The sequence below is a fragment of the Ranitomeya imitator genome, chromosome 1, assembly GCF_032444005.1.
Source record: "Ranitomeya imitator isolate aRanImi1 chromosome 1, aRanImi1.pri, whole genome shotgun sequence".
NCBI lineage: Eukaryota > Metazoa > Chordata > Amphibia > Anura > Dendrobatidae > Ranitomeya > Ranitomeya imitator.
This window is the reverse complement of record NC_091282.1, coordinates 547,664,230-547,686,587: the sequence shown is the minus strand read 5'-3', so window position 1 is coordinate 547,686,587 and position 22,358 is coordinate 547,664,230. Positions and strand designations below refer to the sequence as shown.

General features: G+C 45.0%; 1 protein-coding gene across 1 annotated transcript in view; it reads left to right on the top strand.

The window, feature by feature from the left end:
- Positions 1-3,268: 3,268 nt before the first annotated feature.
- Positions 3,269-22,358, top strand: part of ANO8 (anoctamin 8) — a 128,569-nt gene continuing 109,479 nt past the window's right edge. The window contains exon 1 of the mRNA XM_069767686.1: positions 3,269-3,520. Coding sequence (XP_069623787.1) covers positions 3,424-3,520 — 97 coding nt within the window. The 5' untranslated portion in view covers positions 3,269-3,423. The remainder of the gene's footprint in view (positions 3,521-22,358) is intronic.

The following is a 22,358-nucleotide window of genomic DNA, read 5'->3' as shown; positions in this document are numbered from 1 at the left end:
TGCCAGATTGTTTTAGCTCTTTTGCTATTGCCTCCGGCTCTCTCAGTTTCCCTCATCTACGTGCTCGCCGTTTTCGTCTGCGTTTACGCTTCCCTTCTGTTCCTGCCCTCTCTTGGTTTAATTCCTTTATTTTGCTGGTCACCCTGCTTTTGTTCTTATCTTCCTTTGTTGTTTTTGTTTGTTTCCTCAGCGGCTACTTCGTTTCGGCCTCCCGGTGCTCCAGACACGTCCACGGATACCTGTATGTTTTTCTTGTATCCAGCCTCCTCTTTTTCCCTTCTTCCTGGAGCCGTCCCTCCTGGTACCTTCACCGTGGGTAAGTGACCTCTGGGCTTGCTCCTAGCGGTCCCTGTATAGGGGTCGTTTTCCACCTTAGGTCCGCTCGCCCAGGGGTAGGTCTCCCCACGGTCCAGAGGGTCCACTCTTGTTGTCTTCTCGGATCGCTATACTGATCACTGGATGATGCGTGATGCACCAGGCTGCATGGATAGATGCGCTATGCGCCAGACAAAACCCGCCCACTTACCAAGATACCATTGGTCCCATGGCACTGTTAGCGTGTGTATTGTCAGCCTATGAACTTTGGCGAGTAAGGACAACCCCACTTACATTAGTTGGTCTGGTCCATTTGCTGGTTGGCAAATTCTGTCACTGTAAATCTAATGACTATGGCCACCTGTATATAGGGAATTATATACATTTTTGTCCAGAAGATCATACATATTGAAAGAATTGTCTAGCCCCATGTAGTGCAGTGGGGTGGGTGCAGTGTGACAGACAGGCAGTGACCACAGGAAAATTCAAACCAAATGTCTTTTAATGTCCAAAGAAAACTTACAACTGGAACTCAAAAGATATCCTCCGGAGACTTGTTGCCGTAGACGACTGCACCGCAGTGTACACTGAGGGGTGCCAGGCCTTTTGGCTTCAATTGGCTCCTTGTTGCTTCACACAGGCTATGCTCTGCAGAGTCTGGTGCTCTTCAGAGTCTCCTGCTCTGCACGCTTGTAAACCCAAAATATAAAGAAAAGACCTTGCACTCAACTTAGATGCTCTGGTGAAATTTTAATGTAGTACTCATAAACGTTTCGGTCCAATACAACAGGACCTTCATCAGTAACTACAAACCGTGAACACAAAATATAATAACATAAGTATAAAACAAAAAAGGGGAAAAAACAAAAGTATATACAGGAATGTGTCAAAATGAAATGAAAGAGCTATTATACAATGAGGTCATGATACAGATAAAAAATGGCGATACGCAGAGGGATACTGCTAGTACAGGGCACCAACATGAGTAGTGGCTAAGAATAGGAAAGGGATAGTAGCATACCGTACTGAAAGATAATAGGAGAGACAACCGTGTCTCTGAGCACACTGAACGCAGCGTCTGTGATATGAAAGAGAAAGTCGCAGGTGACCCTGGCTGTAACACTACGTCATATTGTGCTTAAAACAGGGAGAGAGCCCTGTGTAGTGGCATACCTTAGGAAACGTGGAATAACGTTAAGTCAGGGACCTAATCCCAACTAGAATGAAGAAAATGTAACGTAAGTATTTAAAGAATGACACCTCAGTGCGCTAAATGCCCAAAAAAGGGGAGGACTGTGCTAACGTTTTACCTGTTAGAGTGAGAGGAGAAGTGTGCCAGGAAGCAGACGCGGAGTCCTCCGCTCGTCTGCAGAATAAGGAGTAGCGCGCACTTATAAAGAAAAGAGGTGTGTTCCGGTGAAGAGTCCTGACCAATCCGGAAGTGTACACAGGAGAGTGGAAGTGACGAGCGCCGAAAAGGTCCGTGCGTCTCACCTAGGAGCAGAATGTATTACTGCTCATACCGCCCGGCGGACGTGACGTCAGACAGTTTGCGGCGTCCAAGTAAGGAAAACAGCGGTGTGCTGCTAAAACAGTGTGGATAGAGCTAATGATAGGCGGTGCCAAGGGGAGAGTGAGACATAACCTGTGAGGGATAAGAGCATGGTATAGCAAGTAGACGAGCTAAATCCGGAGGTGTGGGACATAGCCGGTGGAGATGAGCTATGTCCTGTGGAACGGGACTCTCAAGACGGGGTGATTTATAAGAGGGTCAGAGAGGCCCGGCACCTGCGCACTGCAGTACTTTGCTCTGCCCACAACAGGGCAGACAAAGTACGCCTGCGCCGCGGCGTGAAGACCAGAAGAGGACGTCATGGAATGAAGATGGGAGGCGCTGTTCCGGACCTGAGACACCCATCGGAGCAGGACCGCCCCTGGGTGAGTATAATCTAACCTCTTTTTCTCCTCTTTCAGGTTACATCGGGGGCTTATCTACAGCATTACAGAATGCTGTAGATAAGCCCCTGATGACAGTGAGCTTACCTCACCATCGATTTTGGGGTGACAGGTTCCCTTTAAGTAGCTTTCCTTCAATTAGAATCCCCTGGAAAACTAATTATCACATGTGTTTAAGATTGATTTCAGTGATCCATTGAGCCCTGAGACACAATACCATCCACGAGTTTATTTGAAAAACAATTAAATCTTTATGACACTTAAATCCAATCTGCATAATAATTTGGAACACGGTGTATACACATATACTATATACACACACACACACACACTATACACACATAGTATGCACACATGTACTATATACACATATACTGTACACACATGTACTATATACAGTACACAAATATACCATACACGTACTATACACACATACTATATACACACACATGTACTATATATATCATATATACAAAATATATACTATATACACACATATACCATACACACGTACCATATACACATATACTATATACACATGTACTATACATACACTATATACTATATACACACATATACTATACACACGTACTATACACACATGTACTATACATACAATATATACAAAATATATACTATATACACACATATACTATACACACGTACTATACACACATGTACTATACATACAATATATACAAAATATATACTATATACACACATATACTATACACACGTACTATACACACATGTACTATACATACAATATATACAAAATATATACTATATACACACATATACTATACACACAATATATAGACACATGTGGACAGAATGTCACACAACATTGATGCGTGGTGGGTGTGTGAAGCAAGCCTAGCAGGTGACGGCACAGACTGTCACATTTGCCCCCAGCACGTTTCGCCATCGCACTGTTCGCCCCCTGCGCCCCCCAGCACGGAGCAGCATCATCTGTGCAATACATCAGCAGCCCGCTGCACAAGGAGGAAATGAGCGAGGCGGGCGGGCCCTAGAAGCCAAGTATCCAGCGTGTGTGAGGCTCCTGAGTGTCCCTTTGTCCCTCCTCTCCGTGCACAGCCCCGATGACAGCGGGGACCCCCGGACCCATGCCATCCTGATCCCGGCCCCAGCATGCCGGACACAGAGCCGGACAGAAGCAGGAAAGCTCCGGCCGAGGGGGAGAGGGCAGACCCGGCTGGCAGCCAGCATGGCACGGCTGGGGTCCTGGGTAAGACTGCTGTCAGGCATTGGTGTATGCGGGCTCCCGGCTGATGTGTGGGCACAGCTTGGCCTCTCCGCAGTGCCCTGGCCATGCTTTGTGTGCACCGGCTGCTAAATCCAGTGTGAGCAGGCGGGAGGGCGAGACGTGACATTCAGGTGTACTGGCGGCTTCCTGGAAAGTCATGCACGGTGTGTCCCCGGCGTGTGCACGGTGTGTGCCCGTGCTGTGCTCCGCATTGGTGCACGGTGGCTGCAGACATGGCTTGTCGCGGTTCTGGTGGGACGTTATGTGACTGGCGCTGCGGTACCGGACCATGTGCAGCCATCAGCTGTCGGTCTGTCCGTCCTAGAGCCAGTTATGGGCGCAGGTTACGGTCTGACACACGGTGCAGCCGCCGGTCACACAGCTGTGATGTCGCCTTAGCGCTTGTCTGGTGACACTAGAAGTGCCCATAGGGCTGCAGCCTCCTAAAATCCCCGCGGTCAGAGCTGCCCCAGGGCACTGCACATCCGCCTCTATACAAACCAGTGTGCAGTGCCCAGCCCGCTAACTCCAGAAGGCAGTGCTTCCAAGCGGGGGCCATTATGGGGGTGCCGGACCCCTCCGATCACACATATGACCTATCCTAAGACTAGGCCATCAGTGTAGTGGGCAGCCTCTAAGGCATGTGATTGGCTGCAGTGGTGACAAGTGCTCTAGATGTGATGTCACTGCTGCAGCTGATCATCAGACTGGAGCAGCGGATGAGAGGCCGTGCTGGAGCTGTGACAGATGTGGAACAGCTGGGGTGGTCATTTTCCAGGTCTGCAATAGTATGTTCACACTAGGTTTCTGCTGATTGAATGGGTGTTGTCACATATTTGGGGTACATTGTAATGTGATGGACAAGCGGGGCATAACATTTTCTAAAAATTGATTCCTAAAATATATGTACTTATTATGTATTCATCTTGGAGCTTACGATATTATTAAATAGAGTTAAGCAAGAGATCCACAGGACCCTGATCCAGCGAACACCTCCTACTGATGTATCAGATTGCTGTGAACCCCCAGTTAGGCTACTTTCACACTGGCGTTTTTTGCCAGACGTCGCAATGCGTCGTTTATGGCAAAAAACGCATCCTGCAAAGTTGTTTGCAGGATGCGTTTTTGCCCCATAGATTAACATTAGCGACGCATTGCGACGCTTTGCCACACGTCGCAACTGTCGTGCGACGGTTGCGCCGTGTTGTGGCGGACCGCCGGGAGCAAAAAACGTTACACCACCTCCCCGCACCTCACAATGGGGCAGTGGATGCACCGGAGAAATGCATCCGCTGCACCTGTAGTGCAGTGCGTCAAACGCTAGCGTCAGAATCTCTGCTCGACGCATTGCGACGGGGAGATTCCGACACTAGTGTGAAAGTAGCCTTACCTTGTGGTGGGACACATATATGGCATCACGGGGGTCCATGACCAGAAAAGGCATCGGGGATGCCGCGGTTAGTAGGTGTTTCCCAATGTTCTGGCCCGGCAGCCATGAACTACCGTTGTGGCTGTAGGACCAGGGTCCTGCAAATCTTTTTTGGCTTCTCTAAACTTGACCTGCGAATGAAGCCTGAGAATAACCAGAAAAACGTACTGTAAGGCCAGCTGCAGACCTGCAGCACATCTACAGCAAAATCCAATACGGTTGTGGTGCAGATTTAGCCTCTCTACATTAACAGCTAGCAGCAGAGGTTGTCTAGCAGCAGAGGATGTCTAGCAGCAGAGGATGTCTAGCAGCAGAGGATGTCTAGCAGCAGAGGATGTCTAGCAGCAGAGGATGTCTAGCAGCAGAGGATGTCTAGCAGCAGAGGTTGTCTAGCAGCAGAGGTTGTCTAGCAGCAGAGGTTGTCTAGCAGCAGAGGTTGTCTAGCAGCAGAGGTTGTCTAGCAGCAGAGGTTGTCTAGCAGCAGAGGTTGTCTAGCAGCAGAGGATATTTAGCAGCAGAGGTTGTCTAGCAGCAGAGGATATTTAGCAGCAGAGGTTGTCTAGCAGCAGAGGATATTTAGCAGCAGAGGTTGTCTAGCAGCAGAGGATGTCTAGCAGCAGAGGATGTCTAGCAGCAGAGGATGTCTAGCAGCAGAGGATGTCTAGCAGCAGAGGATATTTAGCAGCAGAGGATGTCTAGCAGCAGAGGATGTCTAGCAGCAGAGGATGTCTAGCAGCAGAGGATGTCTAGCAGCAGAGGTTGTCTAGCAGCAGAGGTTGTCTAGCAGCAGAGGTTGTCTAGCAGCAGAGGTTGTCTAGCAGCAGAGGTTGTCTAGCAGCAGAGGTTGTCTAGCAGCAGAGGTTGTCTAGCAGCAGAGGTTGTCTAGCAGCAGAAGATGTCTAGCAGCAGAGGATATTTAGCAGCAGAGGTTGTCTAGCAGCAGAGGATATTTAGCAGCAGAAGATGTCTAGCAGCAGAGGATATTTAGCAGCAGAGGTTGTCTAGCAGCAGAAGATATTTAGCAGCAGAGGTTGTCAGGCAGCAGAGGTTGTCTTGCAGCAGTTTTTTTTTTTTTTTCAAGAGAAGGACAGGACAATAAGTGGCAGTTCGTTAAGGTCTTCCTGCCATAGTTTCGGCATAAAACATTTTAATAAGTCACAATATCTTTGCACAACTTGAAAGTTGCACAAAAATATTGCAACAGTTGGGCCCCTATTCATCAGGATTTTGCCCTAAATTGCTTTAAAACTCACAAAGTTTTTGCTAATTTTTTTTTGCAACTCAACAAAAGTGGTAGGAGCTGGGGTGGGATGAGTGTGCAACACGATGTGGGCCTGACACCACAGCTCGGCTTACTCATGATGAGCCGCCGCGTTCCTTATGCCAGAATTCTTGCCCGATTTCTGGTATGGTGCATGTAGGTGCACGCCACCTGTCAGACATGTTTGATTCTTTAAGAAGAACATGCCTCTTAATGATTCAGGAATGCCTGACTCCAGCACACCCCCTCATCATGACCGGCAACAAAATCACCAGTCTTGATAAAACTGTTCTTGGGTGGTTACACACCCGTCCCGGCTCTATACACCAGTATTGGCGTAACATCGTCAGGTCGAGGCGTGGCTATGCCCGCCCATCTAATTCATGACAAGGTTACACCATTTTAGTGGGGTAACTCTAGGAATGTACTCCATTGTCTATCTGGAGAACATTTCTGGGGCATCCACTGGTTATCTGGTTATCAGATTCACCTAATTCATTAAGATATGTGGCACATTGTACTCCAGCAAGCCCCTTAATTAAGAAGTGCGTGCACAGCGCCAGTCTTAATGAATCAGTTTGCAAATATAGTAGTGCTTAAAAGTTTGTGAACCTTTCAGAATTATTCAGATTTCTGCATGATTGAGACCTAAAACCACATCAGATTTTCACACAAGGCCTAAAAGTGTATTAGGGTACGTTCCTACATTCAGGATCTGCTGCGGTTTTGACACTGCAGAATGTCCTCACCATTTCCATATTATGCCAATTAGCGGACACACATTTACATTTTTTACACATGCGGATTTTCCTCATTAATGCAAGTTTATGGGAAAAATCTGCATGTGAAGTTGACATGCTGCGGATCTGAAAGACGCGCCGCATGTCAGTCTCCGCAGGTGATCCGCAGGTGCACAGAGTCACATAGTGGACATGGGATTTTTTCAGCACACCTTTAGTACATTTACTACAAATGCGCCTAGCCATACAAACTTTTTTAGAATTTTTTTTTGTTAAATTCTACGTTCCCATGAAGTATCTCCACTGCAGACCTCCAGCAGCGGAGATGCCACAGCGATGTCTGGTGCAAAGGGTGAAAGTTGCATCTAATCATATGCTGCAGATCTCAAACTTGCAGCTCTTGTCAAGTTACGTTTTGCAGCGTGTGCATGAGATTTCTGATAGTGGCCCTAGAAAAGATGCCGCAATAAATCTGCAGTGTTTTTTCATACTTGGGAATTTACCCTAACTGTAAGGCCAGATATGGCCGCCATGTCTGGCCTTACGGTAAGAGTGTCTAATGATGCAGAGAACATGTCTAGGACCTGACCACTGAAACACGGACACTGGCTGTGTGATCTCAGCCAGGTTAGTTCGATTCTGAAAGGCTGCAGCGTTTTAGAGAAAAACATATTTTAAAGCCACCGAGTTCCACGGGAGACTAGTCGGACAGGCGGGTCCCCAACCGCTATTCCCCACGTGTGTGTCGCTTCTCTTTCAGAAATGTGACACATTATGTACATCAGACTCGATTTGACGCAGAATTCTGGTGTATTTTAGTTAGTAAATGTACCCCACTGTGATTTTGCCATATTTGTACCACCACTGTAAATATCCTGATATCCTGTGCGCTATGATGTTAAAAACAGCTAACATAGAAAAATAAAAAAAAACACATACCATAAGATGGGGCCTTCCCAAAACCCTGTCTGATTACAAATACACACCTAGCAGGATGCAGCAGGCCTCCACTGATAAAGGCTAGGGGCAGCACAGGTGCAAACCACTGATAAAAACAACCACCCCCACACCTAGCAAATTATGGAGGGGTTGGCTGCCTAGTAGAAAAATAGCACATTGATATGGCTTGTGTAGGATGCCAGTCACACAGGTGTGATGCACAGTGTCTGGCTTTCAGCCTATTAATGACGCCCCTTGTATTATCAGGCGGGCTGCCCAGCACTATAATATGCAACACACAGGGACAGACGCCCTAATAGACCAAGCCAACAAAACGAGGCCTAGCTGCATCCCGCAAAAAATGATATGATAAGAAGTGCAAAAAAATTAATGCATATGATAAATACATTAAATGAGGTATTGCTTAATATTTTGGCCAAAATAGATAAGCTCGCAACCCAACGTCAAGGTTCTTCGTGCTTGCAAGTCCTAACACTAATATCAAAAATATGTATGATGTTACTCTTTCAGTGGGATTTTAGAAAACCTCATTCACACAGTGACATTCTTTGGGTATGCTGTGATTTTGAGAAATGCGATCCAACATGCTGAAGACATGTTGGTTGATCATCCATCTCCCAGAATTACCAATTACAATCACACTTTCCTTTTTATATGGTTATTCCTGTTTTGATTGGAAAGCCTCTTAATTACCATGGCCAGTCGACCGAGAGGGATTGTACTGCCACATGTAGTTCTTCATTCCAATTTTTCACTACAATAAACCCTCTTTAAAGGGGTATTAAAAAGTGGTGGTGTATTGGTAGCACATTCTATTATGAGTAGGAGTCTAAAGGTACTGTCACACTAGACGATATCGCTAGCGATCCGTGACGTTGCAGCGTCCTGGCTAGCGATATCGTCCAGTGTGACAGGCAGCAGCGATCAGGCCCCTGCTGGGAGATCGCTGGTCGGGGAAGAAAGTCCAGAACTTTATTTGGTCGCTGGACTCCCCGTAGACATCGCTGGATCGGCGTGTGTGACACCGATTCAGCGATGTCTTCACTGGTAACCAGGGTAAACATTGGATAACTAAGCGCAGGGCCGCGCTTAGTAACCCGATGTTTACCCTGGTTACCATCCTAAAAGTAAAAAAACAAACACTACATACTTACCTACAGCCGTCTGTCCTCCAGCGCTGTGCTCTGCTCTCCTCCTGTACTGGCTGTGAGCGTCGGTCAGCCGGAAAGCAGAGCGGTGACGTCACCGCTCTGCTTTCCGGCCGCTGTGCTCACAGACAGTACAGGAGGAGTGCAGAGCACAGCGCTGGAGGACAGACGGCTGTAGGTAAGTATGTAGTGTTTGTTTTTTTTTTACTTTTAGGATGGTAACCAGGGTAAACATCGGGTTACTAAGCGCGGCCCTGCGCTTAGTTACCCGATGTTTACCCTGGTTACCGGCATCGTTGGTCGCTGGAGAGCGGTCTGTGTGACAGCTCTCCAGCGACCAAACAGCGACGCTGCAGCGATCCGGATCGTTGTCGGTATCGCTGCAGCGTCGCTAAGTGTGACGGTACCTTAACTTTGGGGACCTGAGAATTCCGAGGCCGTGACACTGTTTCTGTCCCCATTTTTCCTTTTTTTTCTATTGACATTCCATTATGGGTCTATCATACCAAAATGTGATCTCTGGAGACTATAAGTATGGCCAGGAAAAGACCACATACCGGGAGCTGGGCAGTATCGCTCATTCTTTTACGAACATGGTTTTTTTTAGCGTTGCTTCTGCCACTCTCTAATAATAATGTCACCACTGTTGAATTCTATGACAAGGACATATAACAAGTGTGTATGTGCTTTAGTAATCAGGGGGAATTAAGTGGCCGGCATTTGTAATCCAAGATTTAAACACGTTGACTGGTTTTTGATGTGTAAAAAAGAAAGAAGCAGACTGTGCTTTAGGATATCTGCACGTTCTGCTTTGAAGTGCTTGGATGTAATTTCACTGCTACGATTCTGTCTCTTGGTTATTTGGAGCAAATTGCTTTAACTGCATGAGTTTATTTTTAATAGTTGTAGGTTTTCCCATCACTTCATATGTTCAGGATATTTGATATTGGGTAGATTTTCTCATCAATTCATATTTTTGGGATGTCCTTTTGATCTATTTGGCTGATATTGGTAGCTAGGTCTTTACTATAGGCTAGCTTGTGTTTGTAGTAATAATGTACTGTAACTTATGTCATACATAATCTCAGGTACCAACCTGTCGACATCGGAGACGGAGCGGATATTCCTGATTTCTGTCCTCTAGCGCTGTTATTCAATGTATCACTTCCATTGTTTTTTATTTGAAATGCCAACAGATTGGACAGTTCTGCGATAAATGTTGGATCCCCTCTTTTTGATGCTCAGCAGCCTGGTCTCCGAAGGGTAAAGTCTGAGAGTGCCTCTAATCAAAGAGCTAGGTGGCAAAAGTGCTATTAATGGTAGCAGAAAAAATCTGCAAAAATAAAATGTGAATATAAATATATAGACATTATGTAGTTGAATAATGAGCCTGTAGAGCAATAAGCATGCACAATATGCCGGCTTTCATCCTTGGGGGCATTTGATTTACTTGCAGCACTGCTGACAATGCAGTAAAAAGCTTCATGCACATGCGGATATGGGATATGGGTCAGGTTTAGGCTCTGTTCACACTCCTGTTTGAATATTCAATTTGCCCATTCAATTTTTGTAAACAGATTTCATGTCCAAAATGGATCCATTGCGTAGACGATGCAAACGATGCCGAAGGATACCATTGACTACTATGAGGTTCATCTGTGTGATGTGCGTTATCTTCCATTTTAGAAATAGGTCCCCGGCGGCTTCTACCTACCTGCTTCCTTGGATTGATAGGTCTCTCCCTGCATACCTTTTATAGGGAGAGACCGGTCAGTGACCAGCGGTGGGCGAGTGACCTGCCTGTCAAACATACATGGCTGAGATCATGCAGCCAGTGTCTGCTGCATGCTCTCCATTGATCGGGCAGCATGTAGCTGTTAGGTTCCTTTTAAATACATTCCTCAACATTGAAATTGCAGCACCAAAAACTGGCAGAGTTATGGAAATCACATAACTGAATTCTTTTCAATCCTTTATTCAATCTTCTGAGATACATGTGTATTTTCAGCACCTGACTTTGTTGTACAAACCAGCCATCCAAATACAATAACAGCTCAGCATTACATTGATTTTGTTATGGAAACAGTGGTACGGCTATTTCTCCAAAGTTTCCTAGGAGCTATTTTTCAACATGACAACACCAGGTCGCATGTTGCTTGTGTTACCATGAGCATTTTGGGTGTCCTAAATGTGCTATCATGGCCTGCAGCGTCTCCAGACTTGCTTCCCATCGAGCACGTGTGGAACGCCATTGGTCAGCAATTACAAAGGGATCTGTCAGCAGTGGATCTTGCTGATTTGTGTGCCCAGGTGCATTCAGTATGGCAGAATATTGCTCAGGCAACCTCATTCATAGCAGCCAAAGCATGTATGTGCGTGTATTTGTACATACAGTGGGGAAAATAAGTATTTGATACACTGCTGATTTCGCAAGTTTTCCCCTCTACATAGAATGGAGAGGTCTGTAATTTTTATCATAGGTACACTTCAATTGTGAGAGACAGAATCTTTAAAAAATATCCAGAAAATCAAATTGTATGACTTTTAAACAATTAAATTGCATTTTATTGCATGAAATAAGTATTTGATCACCTACCAACCAGCAAGAATTCAGGCTCTCACAGACCTGTGTTTCTTCAAGAAGCCCTCCTACCCTGCAATCATTACTTGTATTAATTGCACCTGTTTGAACTTGTTACCTGTATAAAAGACACCGGTCCACACACTCAATCACACTCCAACCTCTCCACCATGGACAAGACCTAAGAGCTGTCTATAGATACCAGGGATAAAATTGTAGACCTGCACAAGGCTGGGAAGGACTACAGGACACTATTCAAGCAGCTCGATTAGAAGGCAACAACTATTGGCACAATTCTTAGAAAATGGAAGAAATAATAAATAATAACATTGACATCGCTGTCCCCAATGGGGCTCACAATCTAAATTCCCTATCAGTATGTCTTTTGAATGTGGGAGGAAACCAGAGAACCCGGAGGAAACCCACGCAAACACGGAGAGAACTTTAAACTCAAACTTCAAACTCTTTGCAGATGTTGTCTTTGGTTTGAACCAAGGACTCCAGCGCTGCAAGGCTGCAGTGCTATCCACTGAGCCACCGTGCTGCCCACTAAGAAAGACAAGAAGACCGTCAATCTTCCTCTGTCTAGGACTCCATGCAAGATCTCGCCTCGTGGGGCAAGGATGATGAGACAGGTCAGGAATAAGCCCAGAAACACATGCGAGGACCTGGTCAAGGACCTGAAGACAGCTGGAACCACAGTCTCAAACATTACTGTTAGTACCCACTATGTCTTCATGGATTAATATCCTGCAGTGCACGCGATGTCCCCCTACTCACACCAGCACGTGTCTAGGCTCGTTTGAAGTTCGCCAATGACCATCTGAATGATCCAGAGGAGGCATGGGAGAAGGTCATGTGGTCAGATGAGACCAAAATAGAACTTTTTAGTATCAACTCCACTCGCCATGTTTGGAGGAAGAAGGAAGGGTGAATGTAACACCAAGAACACCAGCCCAACCATGAGACATGGTGGGGGAAACATCATACTTGGGGGTGCTTTTCTGCAAAGAGAACAGGGCGACTGCACTGTATTAACCCCTTCCCGACCTTTGACGCCACGTAGGCGTCATGAAAGTCGGTGCCAATCCGACCCATGACGCCTATGCGGCGTCATGGAAAGATCGCGTCCCTGCAGATCGGGTGAAAGGGTTAACTCCCATTTCACCCGATCTGCAGGGACAGGGGGAGTGGTAGTTTAGCCCAGGGGGGGTGGCTTCACCCCCTCGTGGCTACGATCGCTCTGATTGGCTGTTGAAAGTGAAACTGCCAATCAGAGCGATTTGTAATATTTCACCCATTATAACGGGTGAAATATTACAATCCAGCCATGGCCGATGCTGAAATATCATCGGCCATGGCTGGAAATACTAGTGTGCCCCCACCCCACCCCTCCGATCGCCCCCCCACCCCCCCGATCTGGCCGGTACACTGCTCCGGCTCCCCTCCGCCCTGTGCTCCGCTCCCCCCCGTGCTCGTGTCCGCTCCCCCCGTGCTCCAATCACCCCCCCGTGCTCCAATCACCCCCCCTGCACTCCGATCCACCCCCCCGTGCTCCGTTCCACCCCCCCGTGCTCCGTTCCAGCCCCCCCGTGCTCCGTTCCACGCCCCCCGCGCTCCGTTCCACCCCTCCCGCGCTCCGATTCCCCCCCCGTGCTCCGATCCCCCCCCCCGTGGTCCCCCCCCACCCTATCATACTTACCGATCCAGCCGTGGTCCCGTCCGTCTTCTCCCGGGCGCCGCCATCTTCCAAAATGGCGGGCGCATGTGCAGTGCGCCCGCCGAATCTGCCGGCCGGCAGATTCGTTCCAAAGTGCATTTTGATCACTGAGATATAATCTATCTCAGTGATCAAAATAAAAAAAATAATAAATGACCCCCCCCCCTTTGTCACCCCCATAGGTAGGGACAATAAAAAAATAAAGAAATTTTTTTTTTTCCACTAATGTTAGAATAGGGTTAGGGTTAGGGGTAGGGTTAGGGTTAGGGGTAGGGTTAGGGGTAGGGTTAGGGTTAGGGGTAGGGGTAGGGTTAGGGGTAGGGTTAGGGTTAGGGGTAGGGGTAGGGTTAGGGCTAGGGTTAGGGCTAGGGTTAGGGCTAGGAATGTGCACACGTATTCTGGTCCTCTGCGGATTTTTCCGCTGCGGATTTGATAAATCCGCAGTGCTAAACCGCTGCGGATTTATGGCGGATTTACCGCGTTTTTTTCTGCGCATTTCACTGCGGTTTTACAATTGCGATTTTCTATTGGAGCAGTTGTAAAACCGCTGCGGAATCCGCACAAAGAAGTGACATGCTGCGGAATGTAAACCGCTGCGTTTCCGTGCAGTTTTTCCGCAGCATGTGTACAGCGATTTTTGTTTCCCATAGGTTTACATTGAACTGTACACTCATGGGAAACTGCTGCGGATCCGCAGCGTTTTCCGCAGCGTGTGCACATACCTTTAGAATTAGGCTATGTGCACACGGTGCGGATTTGGCTGCGGATTCGCAGCAGTGTTCCATCAGGTTTACAGTACCATGTAAACATATGAAAAACCAAATCCGCTGTGCCCGTGATGCGGAAAATACCGCGCGGGAACGCTGCGTTGTATTTTCCGCAGCATGTGAATTCTTTGTGCGGATTCCGCAGCGTTTTACACCTGTTCCTCAATAGGAATCCGCAGGTGAAATCCGCACAAAAAACACTGGAAATCCGCGGAAAATCCGCAGGTAAAACACAGTGCCTTTTACCCGCAGATTTTTCAAAAATGGTGCGGAAATATCTCACACGAATCCGCAACGTGGGCACATAGCCTTAGGGTTAGGGTTGGAATTAGTGTTGTGGTTAGGGGTGTGTTGGGGTTAGGGTTGTGATTAGGATTATGGCTACAGTTGGGATTAGGGTTAGGGGTGTGTTGGGGTTAGTGTTGGAGTTAGAATTGAGGGGTTACCACTGTTTAGGCACATCAGGGGTCTCCAAACGCAACATGGCGCCACCATTGATTCCAGCCAATCTCGTATTCAAAAAGTCAAATGGTGCTCCCTCACTTCCGAGCCCTGACGTGTGCCCAAACAGTGGTTTACCCCCACATATGGGGTACCAGCATACTCAGGACAAACTGCGCAACAATTACTGGGGTCCAATTTCTCCTGTTACCCTTGTGAATCTAAAAAAATGCTTGCTAAAACATAATTTTTGAGGAAAGAAAAATGATTTTTTATTTTCACGGCTCTGTGTTGTAAACGTCTGTGAAGCACTTGGGGGTTCAAAGTGCTCACCACATATCTAGATAAGTTCCTTGGGGGGTCTAGTTTCTAAAATGGGGTCACTTGTGGGGGGTTTCTACTGTTTAGGCACACCAGGGGCTCTGCAAACGCAACGTGACACCCGCAGACCATTCCATCAAAGTCTGCATTTCAAAAGTCACTACTTCCCTTCTGAGCCCCGACGTGTGCCCAAACAGTGGTTTACCCCCACATATGGGGTATCAGCGTACTCAGGAGAAACTGGACAACAACTTTTGGGGTCCAATTTCTCCTGTAACCCTTGGGAAAATAAAAAATTCTGGGCTAAATAATTATTTTTGAGGAAAGAAAACGTATTTATTATTTTCACGGCTCTGCATTATAAACTTCTATGAAGCACTTGGGGGTTCAAAGTGCTCACCACACATCTAGATAAGTTCCTTTCAGGGTCTAGTTTCCAAAATGGGGTCACTTGTGGGGGGTTTCTACTGTTTAGGCACATCAGGGGCTCTGCAAACGCAACGTGACGCCCGCAGAGCATTCCATCAAAGTCTGCATTTCAAAACGTCACTACTTCAATTCCAAGCCCCGGCATGTGCCCAAACAGTAGTTTACCCCCACATATGGGGTATCACCGTACTCAGGAGAAACTGGACAACAAATATTGGGGTCAAATTTCTCCTGTTACCCTTGGGAAAATTAAAAAACTCTGGGCTAAATAATTATTTTTGAGGAAAGAAAACGTATTTATTATTTTCACGGCTCTGCATTATAAACTTCTATGAAGCACTTGGGGGTTCAAAGTGCTCACCACACATCTAGATAAGTTCCTTTGGGGGTCTAGTTTCCAAAATGGGGTCACTTGTGGGGGGTTTCTACTGTTAAGCCACATCAGGGGCTCTGCAAACGCAACGTGACGCCCACAGAGCATTCCATCAAAGTCTGCATTTCAAAACGTCACTACTTCACTTCCGAGCCCCGGCATGTGCCCAAACAGTGATTTACCCCCACATATGGGGTATCAGCGTACTCAGGAGAAACTGGACAACAACTTTTGGGGTCAAATTTCTCCTGTTACCCTTGGGAAAATAAAAAATTGCAGGCTAAAAGATCATTTTTGAGAAAATAATTTTTTTTTTTTTTTTCATGGCTCTGCGTTATAAACTTCTGTGAAGCACTTGGGGGTTCAAAGTCCTCACCACACATCTAGATTAGTTCCTTTGGGGGTCTAGTTTCTAAAATGGTGTCATTTCTGGGGGATCTCCAATGTTTAGGCACACAGGGGCTCTCCAAACGTGACATGGTGTCCGCTAATGATTGGAGCTAATTTTCCATTTAAAAAGCCAAATGGCGTGCCATCCCTTCCGAGCCCTGCCGTGCGCCCAAACAGTGGTTTACCCCCACATATGGGGTATCAGCGTACTCAGGACAAACTGGACAACAATATTTGGGGTCCAATTTCTCCTATTATCCTTGGCAAAATAGGAAATTCCAGGCTAAAAAATCATTTTTGAGGAAAGAAAAATTATTTTTTATTTTCATGGCTCTGCGTTATAAACTTCTGTGAAGCACCTGGGGGTTTAAAGTGCTCAATATGCATCTAGATAAGTTCCTTGGGGGGTCTAGTTTCCAAAATGGGGTCACTTGTGGGGGAGCGCCAATGTTTAGGCACACAGGAGCTATCCAAACGCGACATGGTGTCCGCTAACGATGGAAATAATTTTTCATTCAAAAAGTCAAATGGCGCTCCTTCCCTTCCGAGCCTTACCATGTGCCCAAACAGTGGTTTACCTCCACATGTGAGGTATTGGTGTACTCAGGAGAAATTGCCCAACACATTTTAGGATCCATTTTATCCTGTTGCCCATGTGAAAATGAAAAAATTGAGGCTAAAAGAATTTTTTTGTGAAAAAAAAGTACTTTTTCATTTTTACGGATCAATTTGTGAAGCACCTGGGGGTTCAAAGTGCTCACTATGCATCTAGATAAGTTCCTTGGGGCGTCTAGTTTCCAAAATGGGGTCACTTGTGGGGGAGCTCCAATTTTTAGGCACACGGGGGCTCTCCAAACGTGACATGGTGTCCGCTAAAGAGTGGAGCCAATTTTTGATTCAAAAAGTCAAATGGCGCTCCTTCCCTTCCAAGCCCTGCCGTGCGCCAAAACAGTGGTTTACCCCCACATATGAGGTATCAGCGTACTCAGGACAAATTGGACAACAACTTTCGTGGTTCAGTTTCTCCTTTTACCATTGGGAAAATAAAAAAATTGTTGCTAAAAGATAATTTTTGTGACTAAAAAGTTAAATGTTCATTTTTTCCTTCCATGTTGCTTCTGCTGCTGTGAAGCACCTGAAGGGTTAATAAACTTCTTGAATGTGGTTTTGAGTACCTTGAGGGGTGCAGTTTTTAGAATGGTGTCACTTTTGGGTATTTTCAGCCATATAGACCCCTCAAACTGACTTCAAATGTGAGGTGGTCCCTAAAAAAAATGGTTTTGTAAATTTCGTTGTAAAAATGACAAATCGCTGGTCGAATTTTAACCCTTATAACTTCCTAACAAAAAAAAATTTTGTTTCCAAAATTGTGCTGATGTAAAGTAAACATGTGGGAAATGTTATTTATTAACTATTTTGTGTCACATATCTCTCTGGTTTAACAGAATAAAAATTCAAAATGTGAAAATTGCGAAATTTTCAAAATTTTCGCCAAATTTCCGTGTTTATCACAAATAAATGCAGAATTTATTGACCTAAATTTAGCACTAACATGAAGCCCAATATGTCACGAAAAAACAATCTCAGAACCGCTAGGATCCGTTGAAGCGTTCCTGAGTTATTACCTCATAAAGGGACACTGGTCAGAATTGCAAAAAACGGCAAGGTCTTTAAGGTCAAAATAGGCTGGGTCTTGAAGGGGTTAAAGGAAAGATGGATGGGGTCATGTATCGTGATTTTATCCAATAACCTCCTTTCCTCAGTGAGAGCATTAAAGATGGGTTATGGCCGGGTCTTCCAACATGACAATGACCCGAAACACACAGCCAGGACAAAGAAGGCGTGACTACGTAAGAAGCATTTCAAGGTCCTAGAGTAGCCTAGCCAGTCTCCATACCTGAACCCAATAGAAAATCTTTGGAGGGAGCTGAAATTCAATGTTGACCAGCGACAGCCCTGAAACCTGAAAGATCTGGAGAAAATCTTTAAGGAGGAGTGGGCCAAAATCCCTGCTGCAGTGTGTGCAAACTTGGTCAAGAACTAGAAGAAACGTATGATCTCTGAAATTGCAAACAAAGGTTTTTGTACCAAATAAGTTCTGTTTTTCTATTGTATCAAATACTTATTTCATGCAATAAAATGCAAAATAATTATTTAAAAATCATACAATGTGATTTTCAGTTTTTTTATTTTGAGATTTTGTCTTTCACATGTGAAGTGTACCTACAATAAAAATTACAGACCTCTTCATTCTTTGTAGGTGGGAAAACTTGCAAAATCGGCAGCGTAGCAAATACTTATTTTCTCCATTATATGGTGCTCATACTCTATACTCAATAAATTGAGATGTTTTTAAAGAGAATCTGTCACCCCAAAAATTGTATATGAGATAAGGCCACCGGCATCAGGGGCTTATCTACAGCATTCTGTAATGCTGTAGATAAGCCCCCGATGTATCCTGACAGATAAGAAAAACAGGTTATATTATACTCACCCAGGGGCATCTCTGACCTTTCCCGGCGCCTGCGCACTGCAAAACTTTGCTCTGCCCTCAACAGGGCAGACAAAGTACGCCAGAGCCGCTGCAGGAAGACAAGAAGAGGACGTTATCGTATGAAGATAGGAGGCGCCGGACCTCAACGCCCATCGGACCGAACCGCATCGGGACCGCCCCTGCGTGAGTATAATATAACCTGTTTTTCTTATCTTTCAGGATACATTAGGGTCTTATCTACAGCATTATAGAATGCTGTAGATAAGCTCCTGATGCCGGTGGGCTTAGCTCATATACAATTTTTGGGGTGACAGATTCTATTTAAAATCTTGCTTCCACTTTTCCATCATTTTCTTATGATTAGCATGTCTATCAGTTCTGTAATTTCCATAACTCCATGACGTTTCCTCCTTGGTGCTGCAAATTCAACATTTAGGAGTGTATTTATTTGGTAAAAAGTTTAGCGTCACTGGGTGGAAAAAAGACAAGTTCTGCACATTTTATATTGATTAACCCCTATCTGACCTTGGACGGGATAGTACGTCCAAGGTCAGATCCCCTGCTTTGATGCAGGGCTCCGCGGTGAGCCCGCATCAAAGCCGGGACATGTCAGCTGTTTTGAACAGCTGACATGTGCCCGTAATAGGCGCGGGCAGAATCGCGATCTGCCCGCACCTATTAACTAGTTAAATGCCGCTGTCAAACGCAGACAGCGGCATTTAACTACCGCTTCCGGCCGGGCGGCCGGAAATGACGTCATCGCCGACCCCCGTCACATGATCGGGGGTCGGCGATGCGTCTCCATTGTAACCATAGAGGTCCTTGAGACCTCTATGGTTACTGATCGCCGGTGGCTGTGAGCGCCACCCTGTGGTCGGCGCTCACAGCACACGTGCATTTCTGCTACATAGCAGCGATCAGCAGATCTCTGCTATGTAGCAGAGGCGATCGAGTTGTGCCTGCTTCTAGCCTCCCATGGAGGCTATTGAAGCATGGCAAAAGTAAAAAAAAAAAAGTTGAAAAAAATGTTAAAAAAAAAAAAAATATATAAAAGTTTAAATCACCCCCCTTTCGCTCCAATCAAAATAAATCAATTAAAAAATATCTACACATGTTTGGTATCGCCGCGCTCAGAATCGCCCGATCTATCAATTAAAAAAAAGCATTAACCTGATCGCTAAACAGCGTAGCGGGAAAAAAATTAGAAACACCAGAATTACGTTTTTTTGGTCGCCGCGACATTGCATTAAAATGCAATAACGGGCGATCAAAAGAACGTATCTGCACCGAAATGCTATCATTAAAAACGTCATCTCGGCACGCAAAAAATAAGCCCTCAACCGACCCCAGATCACGAAAAATGGAGACGCTACGAGTATCGGAAAATGGCGCAATTTTTTTTTTTTTTAATCAAAGTTTGGAATTTTTTTTCACCACTTAGATAAAAAATAACCTAGTCATGTTTGGTGTCTATGAACTCGTACTGACCTGGAGAATCATAATAGCAGGTCAGTTTTAGCATTTAATGAACCTAGCAAAAAAGCCAAACAAAAAACAAGTGTGGGACTGCACTTTTTTTGCAATTTCACCGCACTTGGAATTTTTTTCCTGTTTTCTAGTACACGACATGCTAAAACCAATGATGTAGTTCAAAAGTACAACTCGTCCCGCAAAAAATAAGCCCTCACATGGCCAAATTGACGGAAAAATAAAAAAGTTATGGCTCTGGGAAGGAGGGGAGTGAAAAACGAACATGGAAAAACGAAAAATCCCACGGTCATGAAGGGGTTAAAGGCATTGAACGTGGCTTTACACAATAGATTCCACTAAGGCTTTTGAGATTTGGTATATGGCAGGTTTATATAACCCAGTCAGGAGCTGAAAATACACATGTATAATGGCAAACTTTCATAAAATGACCGAAAACAAAGGGTTGACAAGAGGCTAGTTGAAAAATGGCAGACTGATCAGCAGTTATATCCTGTTTATCCGAGGCACTCAGCACTGACAGGTTGAGTACTGTTGTATCCATCTATTAGTGCAGCTGCTGATCACATCATTTTTTCTCTAACATGATATGTCAAGTAAGTTCCCTTATGGGCTCCAAATACTAAATGGCTCATCTGCTGAGGCATCATTAAAACATTAACATTATCCGGCAACTGTCTGTATATAGCGGGATGAATGTTATGCGGCTGATGAAAACTAACTTGTTTAAATGGTTATTATTAGTGATGAGCGAATATACTCGTTACTGGAGATTTCCCGAACATGCTCGGGTGACCTCCGAGTATTTTTTTGTGCTCAGAGATTTATTTTTCCTCACCGCTGCTGAAAGATTTACATCTATTAGCCAGCATAAGTTCATGTGGGGATTCCCTAGCAACCAGGCAACCCCCACATGTACTTATGCTGGCTAACAGATGTAAATCATTCAGCTGCGGTAATGAAAACTAAATCTCCGAGCACTAAAAAATACTCGGAGGACCACCCGGGAAATCTCGAGTATATTCGCTCATCACTAGTTATTATGGATGTGTTGTTTTTCATTTAGGCACATCTTCTTTTTTTTTTTTTTTTTACATTTTTTTTACCACATTTTTATTCAATTTTCATACTGAGGAAACTTTTAAAAACACCAAATGTGTCTCGGAGTTAGGGCTCATTCAGACATCCGTTTTTTCTGCATGCGAGTGCTATGTGTTTTTTTTTTTTTTCTTTTTGCTGACCAAATCTGCATATGAAAAAAAATTGCAGCATGTCAGACTCACGCATTCAAATCCATACAGAGCTACAGCATGACATCCAATTTTATGGATACATTGCAATTCTGTAATATAGGAAACTGTAAATTGTCCTGTTCATGATTAATAGCTGCTGTCAAAAACAGATTGTATACGGATCACAAGTGAAAAAAAAATCGCCTTGAGTTTTCTGGATGAGACTGATTTTTTTTTTTTTTTTTTTTTTTTAATATACAGCTGTGTGAACTATGCCTCTCACTGGAAAAAAACTGATGAAACTCAAACCAAATTTGGATGGTAAAACTCAGATGAAACCGATAAGATAAATACTGGTGAAACGTGAGCCAATTTTGTCGTATGAGATAATCTGACGTCTGAATGAGCCTTTAGGCTACAGCTTTTGGTGTGTTTTTGACGCTGCGTCTTTTTGCTAGGTCAAAAACGCAGCGTTTTACAATTCAAGCAAAGTGGATTGGATTTATTGAAATCTCCTTAAAAATGTGCATCTTTTTAGCTCAGCGTAAACTGACCTGCGGTGCATGGTTCAAATCCGCAGCATGACGATTTCTCTTGTGGCACCCTGACTTTCCCCATAGACTTACATTAGGTGTTGAAATTCTGCAGGTAAAAAACGCTCATGCGTTTTTAGTGTGTTTCCCCGCCAGAAACACATCAACAACGCACGTAATCCACACATAATGTATGTCATTAACGTTTTGTCAAAGCCAAATACTAGGAAATTTAAAAAACAAAGCAGCTTTATTTAAAGCATGACATGCCAACAAGAGACAAGAGCCGCAACGCAAAAATGCCAGTAACCTAATTTAAATAAGGCTACGTGCACACGTTGAGTATTTAGTGAATTTTTTACCTCAGTATCTGTAAGCCAAAACTAAGAGTGGAACAATCCGAGGAAAGCATAATAGAAACACGTCACCACTTCTGTATTTATCACCCACTCCTGGTTTTGGCTTACACATACTGAGGTAAAAAACTCACCAAAAACTGAATGTGTGAGCTTG